This window comes from Macaca mulatta, chromosome 4 (assembly GCF_049350105.2).
Source record: "Macaca mulatta isolate MMU2019108-1 chromosome 4, T2T-MMU8v2.0, whole genome shotgun sequence".
NCBI lineage: Eukaryota > Metazoa > Chordata > Mammalia > Primates > Cercopithecidae > Macaca > Macaca mulatta.
Genome location: NC_133409.1, coordinates 85,269,257 through 85,294,359, shown reverse-complemented (window position 1 = coordinate 85,294,359; position 25,103 = coordinate 85,269,257). Strand labels below are relative to the sequence as shown.

Here is a 25,103-nt window from a genome sequence, read left to right as displayed (position 1 = left end):
AATCAATTAAGTAATTAATTAAACTTTAATTTTAGGTTCAAGGTTACATGACCAAGTTTGCTACACAGGTAAATTGTGTGTTGTGGTGGTTTGGGGTACAGATTATTTTGTCACCCAGGTAATAAGCATAGTACTCAATAGGTAGTTTTTGGATCCTCTCCCTCCTCCCAGCTTCCACACTCAAGTAGGCCCTTATGTCTGTTGTTCCCTTCTTCGTGTCCATGTATTCTCAATGTTTAGCTCCCATTTATAAGTGAGAATATGTGGTATTTGGTTTTCTATTCCTGTGTGTCACATAGGATTATGGCTTCCAACTCCATCCATGTTTCTGCAAAGAATATGATTTCATTCTTTTTTTATGGCTGCATAGTTTTCCATGGTATGTATGTACCACATTTTCTTTATCCAGTCTACTGTTGATGGGCATTTAGGTTGATTCCATGACTTTGATATTGTGAATAGTACTGCAATAAACATATGCGTGCATGTGTCTTTATGGCAGAACAATTTTTATTCCTTTGGGTATATACCTAATAATGGATTGCTGGGTTAAGGGGTAGTTCTGTTTTAAGTTCTTTGAGAAATCTACACACCGCTTTCCACAATGGCTGAACTAATTTACATTTCTATTAGCAATGCATTTTGAGAAATCGCCACACTGCTTTCTACAATGGCTGAACTAATTTACATTTCTACTAGCAGTGTATACATGATGCCTTTTCTCTGCATCCTCACCAGCATCTGTTATTTTTTGACTTTTAAAATAACAGTCATTCTGACTGGTGTGAGATGGTATCTCATTGTGGTTTTGGTTTGCATTTTTCTAATAATTAGTGATGTTGAGCATTTTTTTCATATGCTTATTGGCCACATGTATATCTTCTTTTAAAAAGTATCTGTTCATGTCCTTTGCCCACTTTTTAATGGGGTTGTTTGGTTTTTTGCTTAATTTGTTTAAGTTCCTTACAGATTCTGAATATTAGACCTTTGTCAGAGGAATAGTTTGCAAATATTTTCTCCCATTCTGTAGGCTGTCTGTTTACTCTACTGATAGTTTGTTTTCTTATGTAGAAGCTCTTTAGTTTAATGTGGTCTCATTTGTCAACTTTTGTTTTTGTTGCAACTGCTTTTGGCATCTTTTTCATGAAATCTTTGCCAGGGCCTATGTCCAGAATGGTATTTCCTAGGTTATCTTCCAGAGTTTTTGTAGTTTTAGGTTTCACATTCAAGTCTTTAATCCATCTTGAGTTGACTTTTGTATTTGGGTAAGGAAGGGGTCCTATTTCAATCTTCTGCATATGGCTAGGCAATTATCCCAGCACCACTTATTGAATAGGGAGTCTTTTTTCTCATTCTTTTTGCTGACAATTAGATGGTTGTAGGTACGTGGCTTCACTTCTGGGCTCTCTATTCTGTTCCATCAGTCTATGTCCGTTTTTGTGCTAGCACCATGCTGTTTTGGTTACTGTAGCCTTGTAGTATAGTTTGAAGTCAGGTAACATGATATCTCTAGCTTGGTTCCTTTTGTTTAGGATTGCCTTGGCTATTCAAGCTCTTTTTTGGATCCATATAAAATTTGAATAGTCTTTCCTAATTCTGTGAAGAATGTCATTGGTAGTTTGTTAGAGATAGCACTGAATGTATAAATTGCTTTGGGCAGTATGGCCATTTTAACAATATTGATTCTTCCTATCTATGAATATGAAATGTTTTTCCATTTGTTTGTGTCAACTCTGATTGTTTTTGAGCAGTGTTTTGTAATTCTCATTATAGAGATTTCTCATCTCTTTGGTCAGATGTATTTCTAGGCATTTTATTCTTTTAGTCGCTATTGTGAATGGGATTGCATTCTTGACTTGGCTCTCAGCTTGAATGTTTTTGGTGTGTAGAAATTCTACTGATTTGTGTATATTGATTTTGTATTCTGGAAATTCTAATTCTTATTTCAGACAAGTTAATAGTAATATGCAAAATGACCATATAAAGGGTAAGAATTCCAACTCATTTTTTAAAAAAGAGAAAACCATATAGCTCAGTACAAGATTATAAATACTTATATTCTCTAAAGGAAGAAAAGGTCCAAAAGAGGGTACCATCAGTTAGGACTAGATACCATCAAGAGACTATCATTTGAAACTATGTTTTGAGGATAATAGGAGAGAAATAATAGGTTTATATATTTAGAAATGTTTGGTAAGAGTGAATTCATGTTTTAATATTCTTTTTTTTCCAATTTATGATTACCTTTTAGCTTATTTTTTGTGCCCACAATCATCACAATGCAATATATTCAGAGGACCCAAAAGAAAAATCTTAATGACCCTAATTTCTATATGTTATTAATACCCCAAAATCCTGAAAACCAAAAGACAAATTTAATGGGTAGCTTAAGAAATAAGAAAACTTTATTCACTAATAAAATTTAAGAAAATATTATGGAAAGTTCAAAGTAATACTCAAAAAAATAGAAGTATTTCAGTTGTAATGTTATCAGAAATACTAAAAATTTAAAAACTAAAGATTAAAAGTGACTTTAGAAACATCAATGAATATATCTTAGTAAAAGGAAGCATTAATAATGAATGTTACATGAGTGAATTGTACAAAAACATGATATGACTTTAAGTATTAAGATAACAAAAGCAATGACAATGGAAACAGATCTTTGAAACACTAATGTTATCCCCACAGTTTTCCTCATCTTCTTATGCTTTTATCATCCTGTTCCCTACTGCTTCTGTCTGACTACTAGTTCCTCCTTATTTTAAAACCACAATGACATTAATATGCATTTTTGGAGGCAAAAGTAGGGGGGATACTGAGGTTTTGTGAGTCATTTGGTAGTCTTTTCATGGTTAAAAAAAAAGTCATTTAAAGAAACTTAAGAACGATTTCTGGAAATTACAACATAATTTTACAATCTTGCTGTATTATTTAGGATTTTTGCTGGTAGTTACACATAGTGTTTGCTAGTGAACAAAGAATAATTCCTAGGCAAGAAATTAAGAAAACAGTGTGATACCTACATATCTTCTTGTCAATATGAGTCCTATGGTTCTTCATTCAGAATGAACCCTCATTGAGATAATAGAGACTGAGACAATATCTAGTGCAAGCCGAGAGCTCCTTGGACTAAACACCATGAGAGAAGAAGATATTCTTGCTGTGGAAATTTTTATGGGGTAGACCATATCATATCTATATAAATATTCCACTATATAGCTTTCCTTACACATATTTTCAGATGGTTCCATTTATTCGGTTATTGACAGGATGGGAACAGACCTTTTGTGTAAAAGGTAAAATAAATTCAGAACTGACTTTAACAAAATATATAACAAAAATATACCAACAGATTAGCATAACTGGTTTCATATAGTGTAATGCCAGAAAGAAACATGCTGCTGACAGGATGGGAACAGACCTTTCGTGATCAATGCCTTTTCAAAGAGAAGACTAAAGCAAATGTTTAATTTCCCTGGGATTTTAAGGTTTTTTTTGGCTTTTTTAGTGGAGTAAACAGGGGTACAGAATGTAGTAGGCATATGATTCTCACAAACTTCCTTTACAGCGTATATCTAGTTTTAACTTGTTACTTTGTACCTCCCACCTCAATGCCTTCCATCTAACTGTGTGTGTGTGTGTGTGTGTGTGTGTGTGTGTATGTGTATGACTTGAGAGGCAGTATAGTAGGATGGTTTCAGGGCCCATATTCTGGTGCTACACTGCGAACTACTCACTTTGGACAAGATGGTTAACCTTTAAAATGGGAAAAATGATGCGATGTTATTAATATCAAATGAGTGGTTGTTGTGAGGATTAAATTAGTTTATTAATTTAAAGTTCTTAATGTCTAGTGCGTAAAAACTGCTCAAAGGTGTTAGCTGTTATTATACGTTTCCAAGGCAGAAAAGCATGCTTAAATATGAGATTAGATAAATACGAAATAAATTATAGTCTTAAATCTAACAGATACTAAGAGGCATGCCCAAATTTATTAACCATTATTTTGCTGCCTGTGCTAACAGTCTCTCCCCAAGAGAAATCCTACTTTTTTGAATCTTTGGCTAGAAGCTGATAAAAATATCATTCTTAAGGATCTAAAAAAGTCTTTATACTTTGTACTCTTCCATCAGAAATAAATTTTTAAGTTAAAAAACAATATGTTTTGGTAGCTACCTCATATACTTTAGTCCTCTATGCTTTTCTACACAGCAAATAGAAAACTGATTACTACAGGATCCATCTATCCTTCCATCTGTTCATCAATTCATTAATAAATATTTTCAAACTCACTAAAATGTACATGGCACTATGCTGGGCACAAAATTTACAAACTAGTTTCTTGGAGGGGAAAAAACTGAGAAATTTAAAACCTGTGAATAGGATACTGAAGCTTATTGAGAATGATAAAGCAATAGAAGAGGAAGGAAAAAAGTTACTCAGGGAACTACCATAGAATCAATGAATTTATAACAGAAGGACTTTAAAGACAGAATGGTCCAATTGTTCTTAACTTTTTAAAAAAGCACCAACACATCTGAAGGATAACAGTCAGAATATATGAATATCCTAACTAATATGTTAACAAAGATTTGTGGTAAATTATTACACTTAAAATTAACAAAGTGAAGAAAAGCCAGAAGGATACATTATGTAGAAAGAAAGGTAGACAAGATGCTTCTAATATCAATTTCTTAGCTATTTGGCAAAAAAAGGAAAAATGAACAAAGTATAGTTTTTTACCATGTGATATAACTGTGGTCATTTTTTTGGTAAGGGTGTTTGTGGGGATGGGGGATAAACAGCTGTACTGACATTAATTCTAAGAACTTAATTGTGTGGATGCTTATGAAAGAAACTTCAGTAGCATCACAGATAAGTATTCAACAGGAACTATCCAAAAAAGCAATAAGAAAAGTTTTCAATCATAATTCAAAGAGGCTACTATATTTAAGGATAGGGTGATGACTTGCCTTGCTCAGGACAATCCGGTTTACATCTACTATCCTGGCTTAAATATTAATAGGGCCTCACTCTACACTCAGAAGGGTCCAAATTTTGATGATATATTATGTGGTCACCTTATCTATGGGCATCTTAGTCTACATGTGTTGCTTTGTAGTGACCCTGTTTAACAGAGGAAAGGGCTTTATAAATGGTTTCTGTTAAATTTCAAGACAAACTAGGTGGCAAAACTTTAAGCCCTAAATTAAAAGAGAAGATACGAAATATATGAAAAACTCACACTTAGAATTGAAAGCAATTCTTCAGTACTGCATTCAGGCTTCAAGCGGTCCTTGAACATTTTAACCGTTTGATGCTTCAAATAGTAATAGGAGGCAATTCGGCCATAAGTTAGAGGTTCAATGCTGCGATTATCCTATTTCAAAAGAATAACAAATGAAGAGTACATGAAAGTAGGTATCTTTATAAAATTAGTAATTCAGACAGCTGCTTTTGAAACAATTTTGTTAAAAATTTTGATAGTATTAGAAGCAAAAGACCTGTTAAAAAGCTGGGCAATCTTTTCAATTAGAATGCATATGACTAAGTCGTACCTCTCCAATTTCAATACAGTGGGAAAGTTCCAATTCAATCAGGGACTTCTCAATCAGATGGGACAGAAACTTGTTCACAGAATCATGGCTCACATCACCCAAATTGTAGTAGCTAGAAAACAAGCAAGGTTATTATTTGTTTCAAGATATTTTCTACTAAAACTATCACCTCAGTTTCACAGGCTACATATAAATATAATCCCCTTTTATTATAAAACCTATCCTCAGTAACTTCACAAAACTCACAGAAATATTAATCTTGGGTGGTAGATGACTAAATTTAGGCAATTTATTCAATTATTGTTCCCCTAGTACTTAGGGAATAAATGACATCCTAATGACTAGAAGGGACATCAGCAGGGTAAAAATAAAGCGTTCTAACCAAACCTCAATACAGGAAAAATACGTAAGTCCAGCTCTGTATATTTTCCAAGCAAAAAGCCTAAAGACGTACATTTCACCTGATTGTGCCTCCCTGCAACACTGAGAAGTTCTTGGCAAAACCCTACGGCCACTAGGGATCTGTGCCTGGAAATAGACCTGAAGAGCAAGGGACTACACCCACAATCTTGGCAGTTCCCTAATTCCTACTAGGTGAACCCTGTATCCTAGTCATAATGAGTAATTTATATGCCCTACCTCGCTTTTCCCCATCCACATCAAAGAATGGCAGTGGAAAGTAGTCTTAGAGAACAGGTTCTCATCCGTAAGAACCCATCATGATGGTTTTACATCTGTATAGGATAAGGAAGGGAATATTCATAGTCTGGGAAAAGGGTGCTAACAATTTCAAATGGGAGAGGACTAAAGAAAGCCACAACTTGAGAGCAATGGAGAATACTATCTAGATGACAATTTTTGTGATATTTTTCATTCTTCAAAGGAAGAGACTTGGGGTCAGTAAATTATAAAAAAAAAATTAAAAATACACAAAGCAGGACTAATAATGTCAGGACATATTTTCATTAGAAAGAAAAGTTAGTGCAAATGGCTAGGTACACCCAAATACGAGAGGCTCCATTACATAAAAATTATTATAGTAAGGCACTATTGGAATTTATTTGGGAAAATACCTTCCGTTAAAAAGGAATAGTTACTTTAATTTTATCTATCTAAAAGTTACTGTTTTTTCTAGAAAAGCTCTTGGCATGGACCAAAATAAAGCAATATTAATCAATTAAGAGATAAGTAAGTACTAAACCTAGTGCTGTCATTAATTTAAACAAAATGTTCAAATTTACGTATAACTATGGAAGTGAAAAACCAAAATTATTAACCACTATAAAATATTTTTTTTCTTTTGGAAAATGACTAAGGAGGAGTATTTAGTTAGAATAATGTCTTCTGCTTTAGAGGTGAAAATAAAAATTCTGGACATTCAAGCCATATAAAAGATACAAATATCCAAAGTCATTCCAAATTTTTAAAATATTTTTTCTCTTTCATTGTTTCCCAAGAAATGAAATTCATCAGTCAAACTTTCTGCAACATAAGTGCTTACTTTGTATTTCACATTCTTTTGGCTTGCTAAGTCTGTAAATTTTCCAATACCATTTTTAGCTGTCAGGACTAATACATAACTGATAAAGTTATTTCTAAATTGAAAACACTAGTAAAAATGTGCCCAGGATACTAAGTAGTACGATTTGTAGAGTAAGAATCAAACTATTCTTTTTTTAAACCAAATCTGTCTGCCTTGATCTTGGAACAAACAATTCTTTATGTAACTGACATTACAGAAAGAAGGTATTTTGAAAATATTACCGTGAAATACAAAAAAACTAAAATTCTACTTTTATCTATACATTTAGTAGGTCATTAGAAAACTAATGGATGCTGTTACTGATTACCATAAGCCATTGTCCTATATATAACTGGGATGCCAACTTTATTATTTTATGCTTTAATGAATAAATTTGGTACATTTACAAATAACACTTAAAACTATCAATTAAAAAAACTTACCTTGAAAAAAATTACAGGTTCTTTTAAATATTTATCTTATTTTATTTGCTGTATTTGCTTTAATTTGTTTAATATGTTTACAAAATATATTTCAATGGATTAATATCCCACCTAAAGTCTGTTTATTTAAGTGTATTGGGACTTTTTAAAGACAAATTTGTGGTTTTCATCCAGATAAAATACAGTCAGAGTAAATAATTGCTTAAACATTTAAAGTACATTGCCAAAAAAAAAAAAGAAAAATCAACCTAAATGATGTTTCTGAGATTACAATAAATTATATGATGACTCCACTAAAATATTACTCATAATCTAACTTGCTAAAAGTTCACATTTCTTTGTGCAGAAAACATACACATTTCATTGTTATTTATTCTTAATACAGGTTTTTTTTTTCTAAATGTGGTTACCAACATTCTTATTGACTTGCATAACAGAAGAAATACAAAATTCAATTCAAGTAAATTGAACTTCACTGATCTTTACCAAATACTATTCTTTGTCAATATTTGGACTGAGGTTCTAAGGGCATTTAAAATATCTTCAAATCCTTATAAAAGTAAGGTATTGTTACATCTAAATTAGATATACAATTTGTGAGACACTGTAAAATAATTTAAATGTAAATGAAGTTTTTTAGGTTACATAAAATTCTGGGAGTTAATATAAGGGATAGATTACAGATTTATATGATCTCTATTAGTAGCATAACGTAGCCTTTACTTCTATGAGGTGAACTTTTTTTTAGTTACCGTGCAACTTCTAGACTGAACAATTATAAGCATTTAGCTTAAAACATTACATGTCATTAATTTTAATAATAACTTTACTAACTTGAAAAAGCATGCAACAGCTAAGTAAAAAGGTCTGTTTTCATATTGCACTCTCCACAGTACAAAATTTGTAATTTACTGGTTATTTAAACACAAACATTTCACAACTGTTTAATTATGGGTAAAGGATAAAATGTAGTTTCATGTTCACTGCATTGAATCATCAAGTCATTATCTTCTCTTTGCCATAAACAGACAGCCTACCTTTTTGTCAGCATGTTATTTCATTTATTTCACAGAGAAACCCAGTTTCACAATAATTGACTTGTCAGAAGCTCTAATTTATGAGACTGAGCTCTGTAAGATTTCTCTATATTGGACTCAACCTGCACACAAGCAGGGTTGAATATTTACAATGCTGTTAACAGGTGCTGAGTTGTTTAATGATTCTAATAGCCAGAAGCGTACTGAGAAAGCCAGCGGGATCACAATTACAGGCTGTTTGAACACAACAATTACTAGTCCCCTGAGAGGTGTGAAAGTCAAAGGCAGTTTGATACTGACAGCATCTAGCACATGGGCTACACAAGCTAACTTCTATTAGCAGTCCATTGGGAAAAAGTAGTAACAAACCTCTCCCTATCATAAAAATTTACAAAGTTCATAAAATTTAAAGAATAAAAAACTAAAAAACTTTTCAACAATTACCTTTAAAAGATCTTATCAAAGGACAAACAAGAATACTACATAAGAAATCTCAAGTTACTTTTTCAAATCTTAATACTGATGAAATTTCACCAGTTGAGAATGAAAGAGGTTTTATATTAATGTAAAACATAGATAAAGTTACACCAAATGGTTTGGATTTAATGTGAATAGTGGCAGCCATTTCCTGTTTGGTTTATGTAAACCTGGCCAGATATCTTGCTGGGAAATTTTTCATCAGTATTGAAATGCTGCTGTTATAACTGTCAGTAGTGGGAAGTCATTTGTTACAGCACCATGTTTTTTTATGTTCAGATTATGCAGCAATAATAATGACACAAATAGCGAAAGTGGTTGCAGGAACAGCTGAAACTACCACAACATTTTTGCCCCAGATATATTTAAAAGCTTTCTCAGGGGAAGACAGAGTAAAACTGAACATACAAATTGAATCCAGAACTCAATTTGGAATATATTATATTTTAGGAAAGCACCAGTATATGTGTTTATATTCATTTGAACAAGTTAATGTGTGCCTATGTTATATATATATATGTGTCTATATCTATTAACATAATTATCTTTATATGCATATATATTTGCATATATACATAATATACACAAACAAGAATATAAATAGACATACAGTGACCAACTCAGGAACAGTGGTTGAAATCTTTGTCAATACAAGTTTTACTTTTGGTGTGCTGTGGTGAGGACTTTATAGTAGTATGATTAACTGAAGGGAGCTGGAATATGAGGTCGTAGTTCCTTACCTATATATGACTATATTATAAAAATGGTCTTTCTTTTCTATTTTTAAGTAAACCTCAGTCTCTTTGTTACACACACATGCATGCATACATATTCTTCCTTCCCAAGAAAAGTTAAATCTCAATTTACGGTCCTGGATGAAAAGGAATATTAAGGAAAAATTAAAACTACACATAAGTTTTTCATTTGAGACAATTAATTTAGCATTTAAAAAAATTTTATCAGATCTAAAAATAAGTGGGAAAAATTTACCAGTTTCCTGTGCCTTGGTTTGCTTCCAGCTTTTGGGAAAAGTGATTTTAACATAGACAATAATAAAAAGATACAAGCAAGGGCCAATGACGAGAATGTGGAGAAAAGGGAATCCTTGTACATTGCTGCTAAGAATGTACATTATCAGCACAGCCTCTTTGGAAAACAGTATGGAAGTTCCTAAAAATCTAAAAATAGATCTAGCATATGATACAGCAATCCCAGTTCTGGGTATATGCCCAAAGGAGTTGAAATCAGTATGTTGAAGAGACGTCTGAACTCCTATGTTCATTGCAGCATTATTCACAGTAGCCAAGATATGGAAACAACATAAAGTGCCCATCAATGGATATTCGAATGGATTTGAAAAATATGGTACATATATACACAACGGAATACTTAAAAAAGAAGGAAATTCTATATTAGTCACAACACAGATGAATCTATAGGGGGAGGAATCTAGAGAGCGTTATGCCTAGTGAAATAAGGTAGGTAGTATGAAAAGACAAATACTGTATGATCTCACTTATATGTAGAATCTAAAAAAGTCAAACTCATAGAAGTACAGAGTAGAATGTCAGTTATTAGAGGTCATGCGGGTTGGGAAGGCCATGCAAGCAAAGGGGCAACTGGTCAAAGGGCATAAAGTTTCAGTTAGACAGGAGGAATAAGTTCTGGTGATGCACTGCACAGCATGGTAACTATCGTTAATAATAACGTATTGTGTAATCCAAAATTACTAAAAAGAGTAGATTTAAAATGTTCTTGCTACAAAGAAATGATAAGCATATGAGGTGATCAATATGCTAATTAGCCTGATTTGTTCATTTCACAATATATACATATTTTGAAACAGTACATTGTACACCATAATATAATTATCAGTTAAAATTTTTTAAAAGAAAATTTATGTTCACACAAAATCTCACAAATATTTATAGCAGCATTATTTTAAAAAAGAGTCAATCAAAAAAGAAGGTGGCAGAGCTTGACTACAGCTAAGTAAAATATATAAATTGTTAAAATTTACTTAGGCACATTTTTCCATTTTTATCTAGATGTGAAGATTTAGATATTGAAACTGACAATTTGTTTTTTTGGGGGCATCAAATAAAAAAGGGCCATTTGAATGAGTATGGCAGAGTTTCCATAAAGAACCCAGTGTTCAGCATAGCACTGAAAAGAGAAGTGGACAGGGAATGTGGACCTGACAATGAGCACAGTGATGGAGAATGGGATGGAATCCCAGTGTTGCCTCTGTCACTTGGGAGCTGTGGTACTGGGAACAAGTTGCTTAATCTCCCTGTGCTTCCTTTATTTATAAAATGGGGATCATAACAGTACTAAATGAGTTAAGCTCCTGAAACAGCATTTCAAATATAGTAGACACCCAATAAATACTATCAATGCAGATTTTTGTTTACAACCTTATTAATTCCAATTTTCATTTTTATAAACTTCTTGCCTATATTTATGTTTTGCTATTGTTCTGCATCTAATTTCTTAAGATAAATGCTTGGTTATTTTATTTTTAAGCATTCTCATTTTTTATTAGGTCTGTAAAGATATAAATATTAGAATTGTGCTTTGGTTTAAATTCATTGTTTTATTACATTACATTTTTATTTTTGTATAGCTGTGGTCTAAACCTTTTGTTTTGATTTCATCTTTTACTAGAATAAAAGTTTTATAATCCCAAGCAGTTAAATTTTTTTGCCAGCCCTTTTATTTTTATTTCTGGTTTTATTATATTACACAATGAGAATGTAGCCTTATGATCTCTATGTTGAGATGTTCTTTGTGGTCTACTTCATGGTAAATTTTTCAAAACAAATATTCCATTAGTGTTTGTAAGTAATGATATTTCATTAGAGGCATATGTACAAAGATACTATAGATACAAATTCAAGGGTATTATTATTTAAATCCTCCTTTTTTATGAAATACTTATCTTTTTGATGTGTTAAAGTCTCCTAACATGACTAATTTAGTTGGGCTATAATTTTAATTGAATTTCTGTTTTTGCTTTATATACCTGATGTTATTTTTAGTTCTCTGAAAATATGTAAACTACCATAACTTTCTAGTGATTGTGTTTGTTACCAATATGATCCATTCTTCTCTGTCCTTTGTATTTTTTTTGCCTCGAATTTGGTTTTGTATGATTTTAATTCTGCAGCTGCTGTTTTCTCTTTTTCTCCTTTACATCTTCTGCCCATCCTTAATTTTCAGCTTTTCTATATCAATCACGTTTGAATGAATCTGAGAATTTCTATTTTACAACAGGGAAGTTTAAATAATTATCAATAGTTATTATTATAGTTGACCTGACTTACAGCATAAGTAGATCCTGTCTGTCCCCTGCTCAAAACTCTGCAATGGTTCCTGTTTCATCCAGAATGAAAGTCAAAATCCTCACCATAGTTTCTAAGACCACCTATGCATGCCCTGTATCACTACTGGCCCTCCACATCCCCAACCTCATCTCCTGTTACTTTCCTGCTTGCACTTATTCTACTTCAGCCACATCTTTTCCTTGTTATTCCTTGAATACACCAGACACGCTAGCCTTAGAATCTCTCTTGTTCCCTTGGTCTGAAATGTTATTTCCTAGAAAGTGGCCGACTTTCTTACCTCTTTCAAGTTTTGCCTGAAATATCAGCACCCTTAATGAGGCCCACCCTGACCTTCTTTTTAATACAGTATTGTAATCTCCCATCTCCCCCCAGGCCACCTTCTGGCTCTCCCACTCTTCCTTATCCTGTTTTCCTTCTAAACATCTATTATCTTTTAATAATATTAAAATCTACTGTCTCTGTTAAAAGAACGTGAGTGCCAGGACAGCAAAAGTTTTTGTTTAGTTTACTAATACATCTTCAAAGTGGCTAGAGTGATGCCTGGAACATAGTAGGTACTCATTAATGTTTACAGAATTAAGAAATTAAAAAATTCATTTTTAAATGCTTATACTTTATAATTTTAAGTAAATTTTATGATTTTTGAGGCTAGAAGTCATTACTTATGTTACTACTACCTTCCAATAGAAACTAATAGTTGCTAATCAGCTTTTTCTGAAAAACAAATTATTGCTGTACCTATTCTACATTTATGAACTTACATGGCAACAGCTTGGGCGTAGGATTCTACTTCAGAATAATAATGACAGGTAACTCAACATATGTATAGGTGGCTACTGAAGGAACTAGCACATGAAATATGAATGGTCAAGAGTGGATAAGCTGTTACTTTTGAAAATCAATAGAAGCTACATTTATCAATATTGACTGGACTTTTAAGACTGTTAAGACTTGGCTAGCTGTAAGGGCTAAGGAGGGTACTGCAGGCAAGAAGAGTGACAGCAAAAGCACAAAAGTGAGAGGAACCTCTTATGTAGATGGTGTGGGTTAGTATCTCCTTTGATCTACACTAGCCCCTTGGATGGTGCGGGAGAGATACTCAACCATCTTTTTGGGGCAGCAAGATGAGAGGGAAAGCAGCTGCCACAACTAATAAGAGTTCTTGGTCAATGCATGAAGATAATTTACCCTTCTGACTTTCAGCCCGCAAATTTCCTATATATAAAGAGGTGTGAATTAAAGAATACTCATTTATTTACATGGACTACACTGACTACAACCATGTGTGAGCAGGAGACATCCTAAATTGCTAATACCCAAGAAGTTCTCTGGATCAGAGGCTCACTATAATCTCTGTAATTTATGAACCTCTTGAGATTTCATCTTTTGTGTACTGTGATAAGTGTACCCAAACTTCCTGTTCTGTCTTTCATTACTACTGTTTATTACAGTTTCATGTGAATTTTCTCACCATAATATTATAAAATAGAAGGCAGTTTGTAACCAGAGCAACAGGGAGTCATACCTACCCATCTCCCTGTGTGTGGGACCCCTATTCCGACCCGTGTCTCCAACTGTGCTCCTGGCTCATCTCACTCTCATGGTTGAAAAAAATGTAAACACTGGACAGTTTCCTACTCATTATCTTAATTTAAAGTTTTACTGCATTCTATGTCTACTAACTAAACCTTATCTAGTTCCCAACCCCTATATAATACATTTAATTTCTGATCGATACTGTCTGACAGTTTATAAAGTAGGCAAAATTGTAAGACTAAAAGCAGGTTAAGCAATTACAGAACTATGGAAGCAAAGGAGAGGGAAGATCAAAAAAGTAAATTTGGGGTTTTAAGTCAAAGTAAACAGATGCAGCGATAATATTAACAAAAGTAAGAAAGTTAGAGTAGAGAAAGATTTTGAGAGTAATATGATTAATTCAGTTCTGGACATGTTAAAGTGAAATGATGGCAGGAAGGCCATGTGGCAATATTCAGAAGGCTGGAGAAATAAAATTGTAACTTGAAAGAGAGCAGATTATAGCCACATATTTTAGGGTCTTTCACATACAAGGTGATATTTTAAATATAGATAGGACCGGCAGAGAAGAACCTTTTAACATTATGTCCTGAGAAGAACACAATATCATTTCTGTAATATTCTTGCTAAATAGATATAATTGAATTTAGTGATGAGGAAACCAGCAAAAGCCAAATTGAAGGGCATTCTACAAAACAATTGGCCAGTTCTCTTAAAAAATGTCAAGGTTATGACAGACAAAGAAGACTGAGGAAATATCACAGACTAGAGTGAACTAGACAGGGTACTCAAGGTATTAAACTGGATCTTGTACAGAAAAGGGACATTAGCGGAACAACTGGTGAAATCTGAATAAAGCCCATAGTATTGTATAAATGTTAATTTCCTGATTTTGATAATTATACATGTCATGTAAGATGTTAACACGGGGAAGCTGGTTAAAAGGTATACAGTGCTTCTTTGTATTATTTTTGTGGGGTTTTTTTTTGCAATTTAAAATAGAAAGTTCAACGATTAAAAAAATTTTAAAAAGGAGATATACACACAAAGGGCAATGTATCTGTGGATTCAGTAAGGAACTACCATTTGCTAAAGTACTAAATTGGCCTCAGAGAATTATGTCTCTGTGTGCTAATTAGACAAACTGACTAAAATGACTAGGTTCTTAGTCTCTAAACTAGACTCTTTAGGATGGTATAGAAGTAAAGCAACTGACAGGGAGTTCAGAAGAACAGCTCAAAATCAACATTATATTCTTTCTAATTAATACAGAATTAGAATGGCTTTAATTCATTTACGTAATTCTCAATATGACCCAGTGAGGGAGGGAGGCTATTTGTTACTTTCCAGATGAAGAACGTCTAGCTCAGAGAAGTAAAGTGACTCAGACTCACACCATTAGTAAAGGACAGTTAGGAAACAAGAATCAGTGTGTTGATTCCAAGCCCAAAGCTCTGTCACACTAAATGCCTTGATTCTTATGTGATAGAAATGATAAATATATCTACAGTTACATGCCAACTCCCATCTACAGACACACACACACACACACACACACACAGAGTTGTAGATTATGAGTCAGAAAACTTGACTTCGTAAGATCTGGCTTTATCAAGAAATAGTAATGGGACCTAGAACAAGTGATTTTAAGCTTCCAGCTTCCATATCTTCAATATCAAACAAGAAGATTGGGCTAGAATAAACGTAAAGTCTATTCCACAATTCTAATCCTGTAATGTGTTTGTTTGCTGTGGTAAATGTGCAGTTCTGGATGGCTATTTCACTAATTTTGCAGCTATGTTCTCAAATAATATTTAGTATCTAACCCAGACACCTTAACAGTGGAGGGAACTGGGCAAAATGTCACCATATTCTCAAACTCCTATCTAAGTAAGTTAAAATGTTGGCTGAAAAGAAACTTCTTAAGGTATTAGTAGGTAAGATTTAGTAAGAACATTTTCATCATGACTTCTCTAAGACTTTATAATGGTTTTCTTTTACTTACATCTGGAACGTCCCTTAAAACTGACCCTTCCTCCATTCACTCTGTATCTAAGGTCCTCATTATCTTTTCCCTATTATTCAGTAGCTTCCTAACTGGTCTTCCTGCTGTAATGGTCTTTCCATCCCAGTTCACTTCCTACCATAGTGCAACAAATATTTAACAAAACAAAACCTAATTTGGTAATGTTAATCCATGTTTAAAAAAGCTCTCCATAGCCTCTAGGATCAGATGCAAACTCCTTAGCACAGCATAAGGGCCTTGTAGCCTCTGGTTCTTGGCCCACTTTCTAGTCAAGACAATCTTGTCTCCCTTCTCCTTAGGTTCTGGCTACATTAAACTTTTTCATATTCTCTAAACACTTATGACTCTTTCAAGCCCAGAGGATTTTTGCCCACATAATTTAATTCTGCCTCAAGTGCCTTTTGCCTTTTCTACTCCTGTTCCTGATTCAAGATTTGGATGAAGTGTCACCTTTTCTGTGAAGCTGTCACTCTCATAGGCTTACATATCATTCTATTAGAGGATTTATAATTTTCATTGTAATGACTTCTATGTGTTTTTCCCACACTAAAGATCAGCCCTTAAAAAACAGGGAGTCATGTATTCATTTTTACATCTCAGTGTTTAGTTTACCATCTGAAAAACAGTAAGTGCTGAATGAAGATCTAACATATTGTCTGGAGTGACACTCTACCGTGCCTCAATTTTATTTTCTCTTGCAATCTTCTTATTAACACTTATAAATGTCCCACAATTTTTTTCCACCTATAATTTCACAAGCCTCACTCTTTTCTGAATTCCAACTGCATCTAAGTCAGTCACTGTCATGTAGTTTAGCACATTTCTTAATGACTTCAGTTATCTCATGTCTCAACTACAGAGCAAATTCCTCAGGATGGCTTAAGGTAATTAAAATAGGTTAAGTAATAAATGCATATAATTATTGATATTTTAATATACTGTGATACCAGCGATATCATCTGATTCTTTAGACAAATTTATATACCTAGAATCTCCAAAGTTCTGCCTTTTTTGTATGTACCTTAATTTGGAGTTTATTACTTTCAAATATATCTTATTTCAGGGCAAAACAGAAAGGTATATAACTGCCCTTGTACTTACCTGGGATTCATGATAAGACGCCGGAAAAAGTAAGTCCAGGTGATATAATCCAATGCATCTTGCTTAGATGTAATTGTACCACCAGCAATCTCTGCATTTAAGTGGTCAGAGAGCACTCCTAATAAACTATATAGTGAACAAGACATGGGAGACATACGAGAGCATTAAACTGAAAACACTTAAATTTATCTCACATAGTCAAGATTCAGATTTTATGTTCTAAGATAAAAACAAATTTGTTTTATATAACTTAAAATTTAGTATATAATTTTGTATACTTTATAAATAATTCATTCCAAATTATTTAGTGGGAATTTGGTTTCAATGTACTTTAATCATGAGTCTATAAATCACTTAGTATCATTAACTCAGGTGAACCCATATTATTCACCAGTACATATATGTGTTCTCATTTTCTTTTAAAAAACTATTTTATAATTTTCATTTAAATGTGAATAAAAAGTGGGCTAGTTAGAGAGAATGTCACAAAAGTACTATAATAATATTTTTCCAGATTAAGTTAACAGTAGTAGTAATTTGTTCAAAGCAATCACTAGTGCCTGTCACATGGTATGTACTCAATAAATGGCACTTATCACTACCAATCATTTTTGGAAAATAAATTGCTAGATGTAAAATGAATACAAGCTGACAAGAAGAAAGCTACTGACTTTCAGGAGATGATGACAGCCACGAGAGGTAGAGTAAGGGCAGGCAACAGAAGGGATATCTTGCAGAGCAAGGAAGAGCACAAGTACGGGGCATGGAGTAAGTATGGAATAAGTACTGAGGCAGATTAAAGGAGAGTTGACATGAAAGAGATGCTATTTAGAACAGAAGAGTGAGCAAATATATTCTCTTCATTAATTTGTAAATAATTCTCTTCATTAATTTGTAAATATATGACTTATATTATAGTCATATAAGACATTATATATTAGGTGTTGTAGAGTATACAAAGATAATCAGATGTGTTGAAAGACTGGTATAACAAAATGTTCAGCTTAGTTTCTTATGTTAAATATAAAAAAGGAAGCAATGTTCAACAAAAGAAAAAGCTAAGTAAAAATATAATTCATGGAAAAATATGCATGTATTAAAAATAGTTTTTGCAAAGGACATGAGAAACTGGTTATAATAAGCTGAATTTAAAAAAGTTGCTATGTTAGTCTCAGGTCACCAGTTGCAGACTATAAATTGGTACAGTCAATTTTGAGATCAAATTTGTAGTATCTATTTGAACAATCACTATGAACCAGCAATTTCACTTTTTCATTATGATCTGCTAGAGAAACATTTACATGTGAGAATAGGAAAGAAAATCTTTCACTGCAATGTTATACACAAGAGGAGAAAACTGAAATTCTCTAAGTGTACATTAATAGAGAAATGAATAAACTATGAAATACTATGTAATATATAAAATAATAATGGTCATATCAAGGTAGAAAACAAAAAATTAGTTAACTTTTTACTGAAGTATACACAGATAAAATTACATAAATTATATAGGTACAACATAATTAATTCTTACAATTTGAACACAGTTGTGTAATCAACACCAACATCAAGCATTGAAAGTGTCTCAGAAGCCCTCCTGTTGTGCTTTTCTAGTCACTTTCTTCTCAAAAGAGTATTTGGACTTCCATTTATTTTTGCTACCTTACTGCAGTGGTTTGGGCCTGTGGCTCAATGCTTACTGGAAGAAGTGAAAGCAAAATCCCTACATCATTCCCTATCTCAAAGGGAAAGCTTTCAATATCTTCTTATAAATTATGATGCTTGATATAGATTTTTTGTAGATATTCTTTATCAGATTAGAGAATATTCCCTCATACTCCTGCTTGCTAACAGTTTTATTATAAATAGGTATGGAATTTCATCAATTTTTTTACATTTATGAAATGATTATATAATTTTTCTCATTCTTGTTCATATGGTGAATTATATTCACTCATTTTTCAAATAATCATCTTTGCATTTATAGAATAAACTGCATGTAGTAGTAATATATTATCTTTTTATACATTGCTTGATTTGATTAACTATTATCTGTTTAGGAGTTCTACATTTATATTAATGAGAGACGTTTGTTACATTCCCGTCTCGTAAATTTCTTATCAGGTTTTGGTATCCAAGTTGTTCTGGTCTCATAAAACAAGCTGCAAGTATTCTTCCCTTTTCTAAGACTAGGAGGAGATTGTGTACAATTGATGCTATTTCACCCTTAAATGTTATGAAGAATTCACCATTGAAGCTTCTGGGTCAGAAGACTTCTTTCTAAAAGATTTTAAATTTCAGATTCAATTGCTTTGATAGATGAAAGACTACTTAGATTTTTAAAAGAAATTTTACTATTTGATATAAATTTTAAACATTATTTGCATTATGTTGTTAATATCCTATTATTATTCCAGTCTGTGGTATTTTTCCATTCCTTATACTTACACTAAAAAATTTATCAATTTTATTCATCCTTCTAAAAGAACCAACTTTTGGTGTTGCTGATTTTTCTCTAGTTATGTTTATTTTCAGTTTATTAATTCTTACTTTTATCTTTATCTTTTTCTTTCTTTGAGTTCAATTCGCTATTTTTTTTCTAAATTCTTGAGATCAGTACTTAGATTACTAATATTTTTTTCTTTTTCTTTTGTTTTTCTGCAGATAGGGTCTCACCCTGTTGCTCAAATTAGAGTGCAGTGGCATTGCAGCACACCGTACCTCAAACTCCTGGGATCTAGCAATCCTCCTGCTGCCTCAGGACCACATACATGAAACACCATGCCTGGCTAATTTTTTTATTTTTACTTTTTTGTAGAAACAGGATCTATCTATGTTATCCAGGCTGGTCTCAAACTCCTGGCTTCAGGCAATTCTGCCTCAGCCTTCCAAAGTGCTAGGATTACAGGTGAAAGCCACTGTGTCTGGCTGACTTTCTAAGTTTTTAAAATCAACATTATTTGCACTTATAAAAAATTAAAAAGAACCAATAACTATACACAGGATGAATCAGATGTTTTGTCTTCAATGCAGTTAGAATATGGTAAAGGAGATCCAATATATAGAAAAGGACTATGATAAAAGGTAGAAAGTGGTAAGTGTTTATAAGTGAAAAATACAAAAATCTGAGGGAAGAAAGGTTATTTTCAGCTGAGAATACAAGAGAACACTTTGTGAAAGGGGTAGTGGTTACTGGGTCCCAAAAGAGGTACAGGATGATTCTCAAATAAGCCAGCAGCCTAAATCATTAATTACGTGCTCCCTTATTTTGGATATTTATTTATTAACTGTATAACCATACTATGAAAACCCTCACCAAACTAATACTTTATTAAAGGTTTATTATGTGATAGACACTGTTCTAAGCGTTATGCATTTGATCATTATTAATACTCTATGAGATAGCTGGTCTTGCTACCATCTCCATTTTACAATAGGTACAATAAGGCAATAAGGAGTTAACTAACTTGCTCAAGATCAAGCAAGTAAATGGTAGAGCTCAGATTTTCACCCAGGTCATCTGGCTTCATAGCCAATGTGACTGAACACTGTACTATACTACTTATTTTAAAAAGTTATTTTTAACATTTAAATTATAATTGAATATTGTCATAAAGTGATAATTATATTGTTTCACATTATATTAAATTCTTTTAAGCTACCTGTTTTACTGATTTTTATATAATAAAATATAACCAGAAAAACACTAACTTGTGATGAAATAAATCCACTTAAACTAATTTAATTAAGATTTACCTTGACTCTACTGGGAAAGGTTCATAAAGAAATTTTTTATAAAAGTCTTTCTTTATGTCATGAACTAGAATTACAGCTTTGCCTTGGTCATCAAACTGCGGCCTCCCAGCACGCCCCATCATCTGGAGGACATCTTTAAAAGAGAGAACAAAGAGATTTCTACAATGTGGCACATAGCACAAGGTATATTTACTGATTATGGAAGGCTTCTATAATCAACCAAATAACAAAAGAAATAGATTATTTTCATAATATGTTTGCTATGTTGATGGCTACTACTATATTGAGTTCCCTAAATTAATGTAATTCACTCAGAAAGTTGATAATTAAATAAGCAAGTTACGTAACTATGATGAAAAACTGAGTCCTCGAAAGGGTCTTTCTTAACATTTATAGATTTAAAGATGAAAATTCCCTTTAGTGGAATGCTTTAAAATGTTGTTTAATAGATAATATTTTAATTAAATAAGAAAAAGTAAAAAATAAAATATATATACAAAAATCTTTTCAGCAGTCATTTGGTTATTTTCCCCGTGAATAATGAACCAATTTAGGCCTTGTCCTCCCTGCACCCCAGTATAAAATTTCTTCCTTTTAGCCTACATAACTCTCTGAGGTAACTAATGATTTAGAAATGATATAGCTTTTACACGTATTCATTTAGTGGAAATATACATTGAGTTTATTTCCCTTTTAAAACTCACTGAAAATGCTTTTATCATGTTTTAAAGTATCTTAATAGAGTCTTCATGCATAAGTTACAGCAACAAACACTTTGGTTCTGGAAATCCCATGGAGGTATCATTTCTAGTGAAATATATTTAAAATTAAGCAAAGTAATACTTAGTCATAACTTACTAAGAAACTTCACTACTAGCTCCTAAGAAGTACTTCTATCTATTTATAAATTTGAAACCAACTTTGGTTGCTTGATAATAAGTACTTTAAGCCACTTATTATTTTCCTACTTTTGTGTAAGTAAAAGTAAATACAGCAGCAGTATTTTGTATAATATTTTAACTGGAAACAAAAAGTCTATAATTGCTTATCATCTGTTTAAATGTGACCAATTCTCAAAAGTTTAATTTGTGGAAATTCAAATTATTACTTATTCAAATTCAAATTTACTAAGGGTAAAATAGAGCTTCATGTATTTCTGTGAATTTAAGAAAATTACCTGTAATGGGAAAATCCACATAACGTCTTGTTTTTCCATCATAGTATTCTGTTCCCTTAATAATCACTAAATGAGCTGGAAAGTTTACACCCCAGGCTAATGTGCTTGTAGCAATAAGAACCTAAAAAACAAAATAAAATATCTTATATTTAAGTAAAATATAATTTTTAAGTTACATTTAAATATGTGTTCATTGGAGGAAAAAAAGTACCTGAACTTTGCAGTTTACAAATAGTTCCTCCACTGTTTTTCGGTCCCTCTCATGTAGTCCAGCATGATGCATTCCTATTCCGAAAGCAAGTGTCAGCTTGAGGTTAGAATCTCTTACTGTTGCAATGATGTTCTCCATCTGCAAATAAAAACAGAATTACAAGATGGAGATGTATAACTTTAAAATTTTCATATTAAGATTATATTTGATTAATTTTGTTTTTTATGTTATGTGGACATGAAAATATATGTCCCATGTACAGTTATGATTAAAGTTCAATTAACTGAAAATAATATCTACTTGGTGAGAATATACACTCTAAACACACTAAAGTTTAAAAGTTATTCATCTTATTTTTATGCATCGAGAAAAAATCTGTAGATAAATGGTATGTCCTTTAATGAGTAACAACCATTAAAAAGGATGGAATATTTCAGTGTCTCTGTTCATCTCTTATTATAAAAAACACTGTTTTTGAAGTTCAATGCCAAAAATTTTGAAAATACAGACCAAAAAATCGTAAAAAATCAGCCATAATCCTTGCAGACAGAAATAAATTGTTCCAATTTATGCTTTCTTACAGAACTTATCAGCCCTGAACAAGTCACATAAACTTACTGGGCCTGATTCTTTAACTCTAAATTTGAAATAATAACAGTAATCTTATACATGCATCTAACCTTCCCTAAAGCACTATAATAGTAAATACTATTATTAATCCTATATGTAAATGTAGTAATGATAAAAGGATACATATACCTATTTAAAAATTGTTTTCCAGAGAGGCACACAACTATAAATATATTAGCATCTCAATGTTACTATATTCTCAAAACACTATAACTGGTGTATTTTTGTTTACTTCTTATCTTTGATCAATAGTATAGCTAAACGCTTTTTATAATTATTGGCTGTTTTCTTTTATAATTTACCTTTTAATTTTTTAAGTCGATGTGATAGTCTTTTTTTTTCTAATTGGCTTGTGATCTTTTTTAATATATTAATGGTATTAACCCCTTGTCCATCATATGCTATAAATATTTTTGCCCCCAGTTTTTTATTTGCACTTCATTTTAATTATGCTTTAACTTTATAGACCTAAAATTGCAAATTGATCTCTTATGTTTTGTTGCTCAGAAAACTTTTCCTAAATATATACATACATACTTCCCCATTTCTTCAACTTCTGTTATAGTTTTATTTTTTAAATTTAAATAATTCTCTTGTAATTTATTTTTGTATAGAAACCATGGTAGAAATCTAAGTTTATTTTTCCTAAATAATTAACCAATTATTCCAGCAATATAGGTAAAATAATTCCTCATCTTACTTTAAACGCTCCATGTATTATATTCACAATTTTTATACATTATAATTTTTACATTTTTAAACATTTCCAGCCTCAGTTTAGCTCACTAAGCTGTCATATGTCTAAATGGTTTTTGAAATTCATGTTGTATAAATGCTCTCTGAATATTCTATCACTTTCCATTCTATATGGAAAATACTTAAACTAACACAAATTTGAAAGAGCAAATCTTATTTTCTTACAAAATTTCTTGTAAAGAACTAAATAGTTGTGGCTGGGTGTGGTGGCTCCAACCTATAATCCCAGCACTTTGGGAGGCCGAGGCGGGTGGATCATGTGAGGTTTGAGGTCAGGAGATCGAGACTAGCCTGGCCAACATGGAGAAATTTCATCTCTATCAAAAATACAAAAATTAGCTGGGCATGGTGGTGCATGCCTGTACCCCTAGCTACTCAGGAGGCTGAGACAGGAGAATCGCTTGAACTGGGATGTAGAGGTTGCAGCGAGCTTAGATCATGCCAGTGTATTCCAGCCTAGGCAACAGAGCTAGATTCTGTCTCACAAAAAAAGAAGAAGAAAAAAAGAAAGCCCAGTTTCTTTGTTTCAGATAGTTCTCTGTCCTTGAAGCAGAGGATAACATAAGGCACAGTATAAGGAAGTGCTTTCTGGGAAACTCCATGAGGAGAATGATGTAAAGACCAAGTGATCTGAGAAGACACGAGCACTGAAAAGAAGGATACATCTCTAAAGTTTCACCACCACAATCCAACAGTAAGTAACAGGGAAGAAGTAACTTGGAAATAGTAAATGTATAATTTTTATATGCCTAAGATAGAAGTATAAAAAAGTAACAATTTCTTCAGATCTTATTTCCTTTTTTTCTTCTATTAGCACCCTCTAATATGTGTACATAAGTATGTTTGCAATACACTTAATATCTTTTCTGTGCATAAATCAGTAAGTAGATCACAAAATCCCCAGCTTGAGAAACTATCGCTGCTGCTGCAGTTTAGTAAAAATGTATGACCAAAATATCCATATAACGAAACATTCCAACTGCTTTGTTGTTCATTTTATTTTCACTAGTCAGAAAAATTTTCTCGGTTTTTTTTAAAGTGGAAGCAAGCTGTTTTACACTTATAATAATCCATAAAATAGGACTATAAAGTTTAGCTTTATAGTAATTACTAATGTATTTTAAAAGTACTATACAAACTAGGTGATATTTTAGTGACATACACATAAGAAATGTTATTTATCAACTTTCACTGAACTGAATGTAATGTATAAATAGTTCATGTATAAGTAGTTCATTCTGTTTGGCCACCTAGTATTCTTGTATTATTTACTTTATGAACTGTTATGGAGGAATATAGAAATGTATTAATATGAATCCACTTTACCTTAAAATTAGCACAGGATATGTAAGCTGACACAAATGCATGATATAAGGAAAGGTGCTTGTCTAGTCTCATAAACTACATGTTAGGTATTCTCATTTGACAACTTATTACCCATTTTTTGTTCAATAGTTCACAGCATAAAATATCTTCAATTTACACTACAAGAAACTAATTCACTGGTGTCCTTGTTCTAATAA

General features: G+C 32.3%; 1 protein-coding gene across 2 annotated transcripts in view; it reads right to left on the bottom strand.

Annotated features, from left to right (window-relative positions):
- Nucleotides 1-25,103, bottom strand: part of ASCC3 (activating signal cointegrator 1 complex subunit 3) — a 372,277-nt gene that overhangs the window by 73,324 nt on the left and 273,850 nt on the right. For both annotated transcript variants that reach the window (XM_078001240.1, XM_015136988.3), the window contains 6 exons: nt 22,195-22,332; nt 21,984-22,104; nt 20,807-20,939; nt 17,051-17,176; nt 5,562-5,673; nt 5,249-5,383 (listed from right to left, as the gene is read on the bottom strand). In XM_078001240.1, coding sequence (XP_077857366.1) covers nt 5,249-5,383; nt 5,562-5,673; nt 17,051-17,176; nt 20,807-20,939; nt 21,984-22,104; nt 22,195-22,332 — 765 coding nt within the window. The remainder of the gene's footprint in view (nt 1-5,248; nt 5,384-5,561; nt 5,674-17,050; nt 17,177-20,806; nt 20,940-21,983; nt 22,105-22,194; nt 22,333-25,103) is intronic.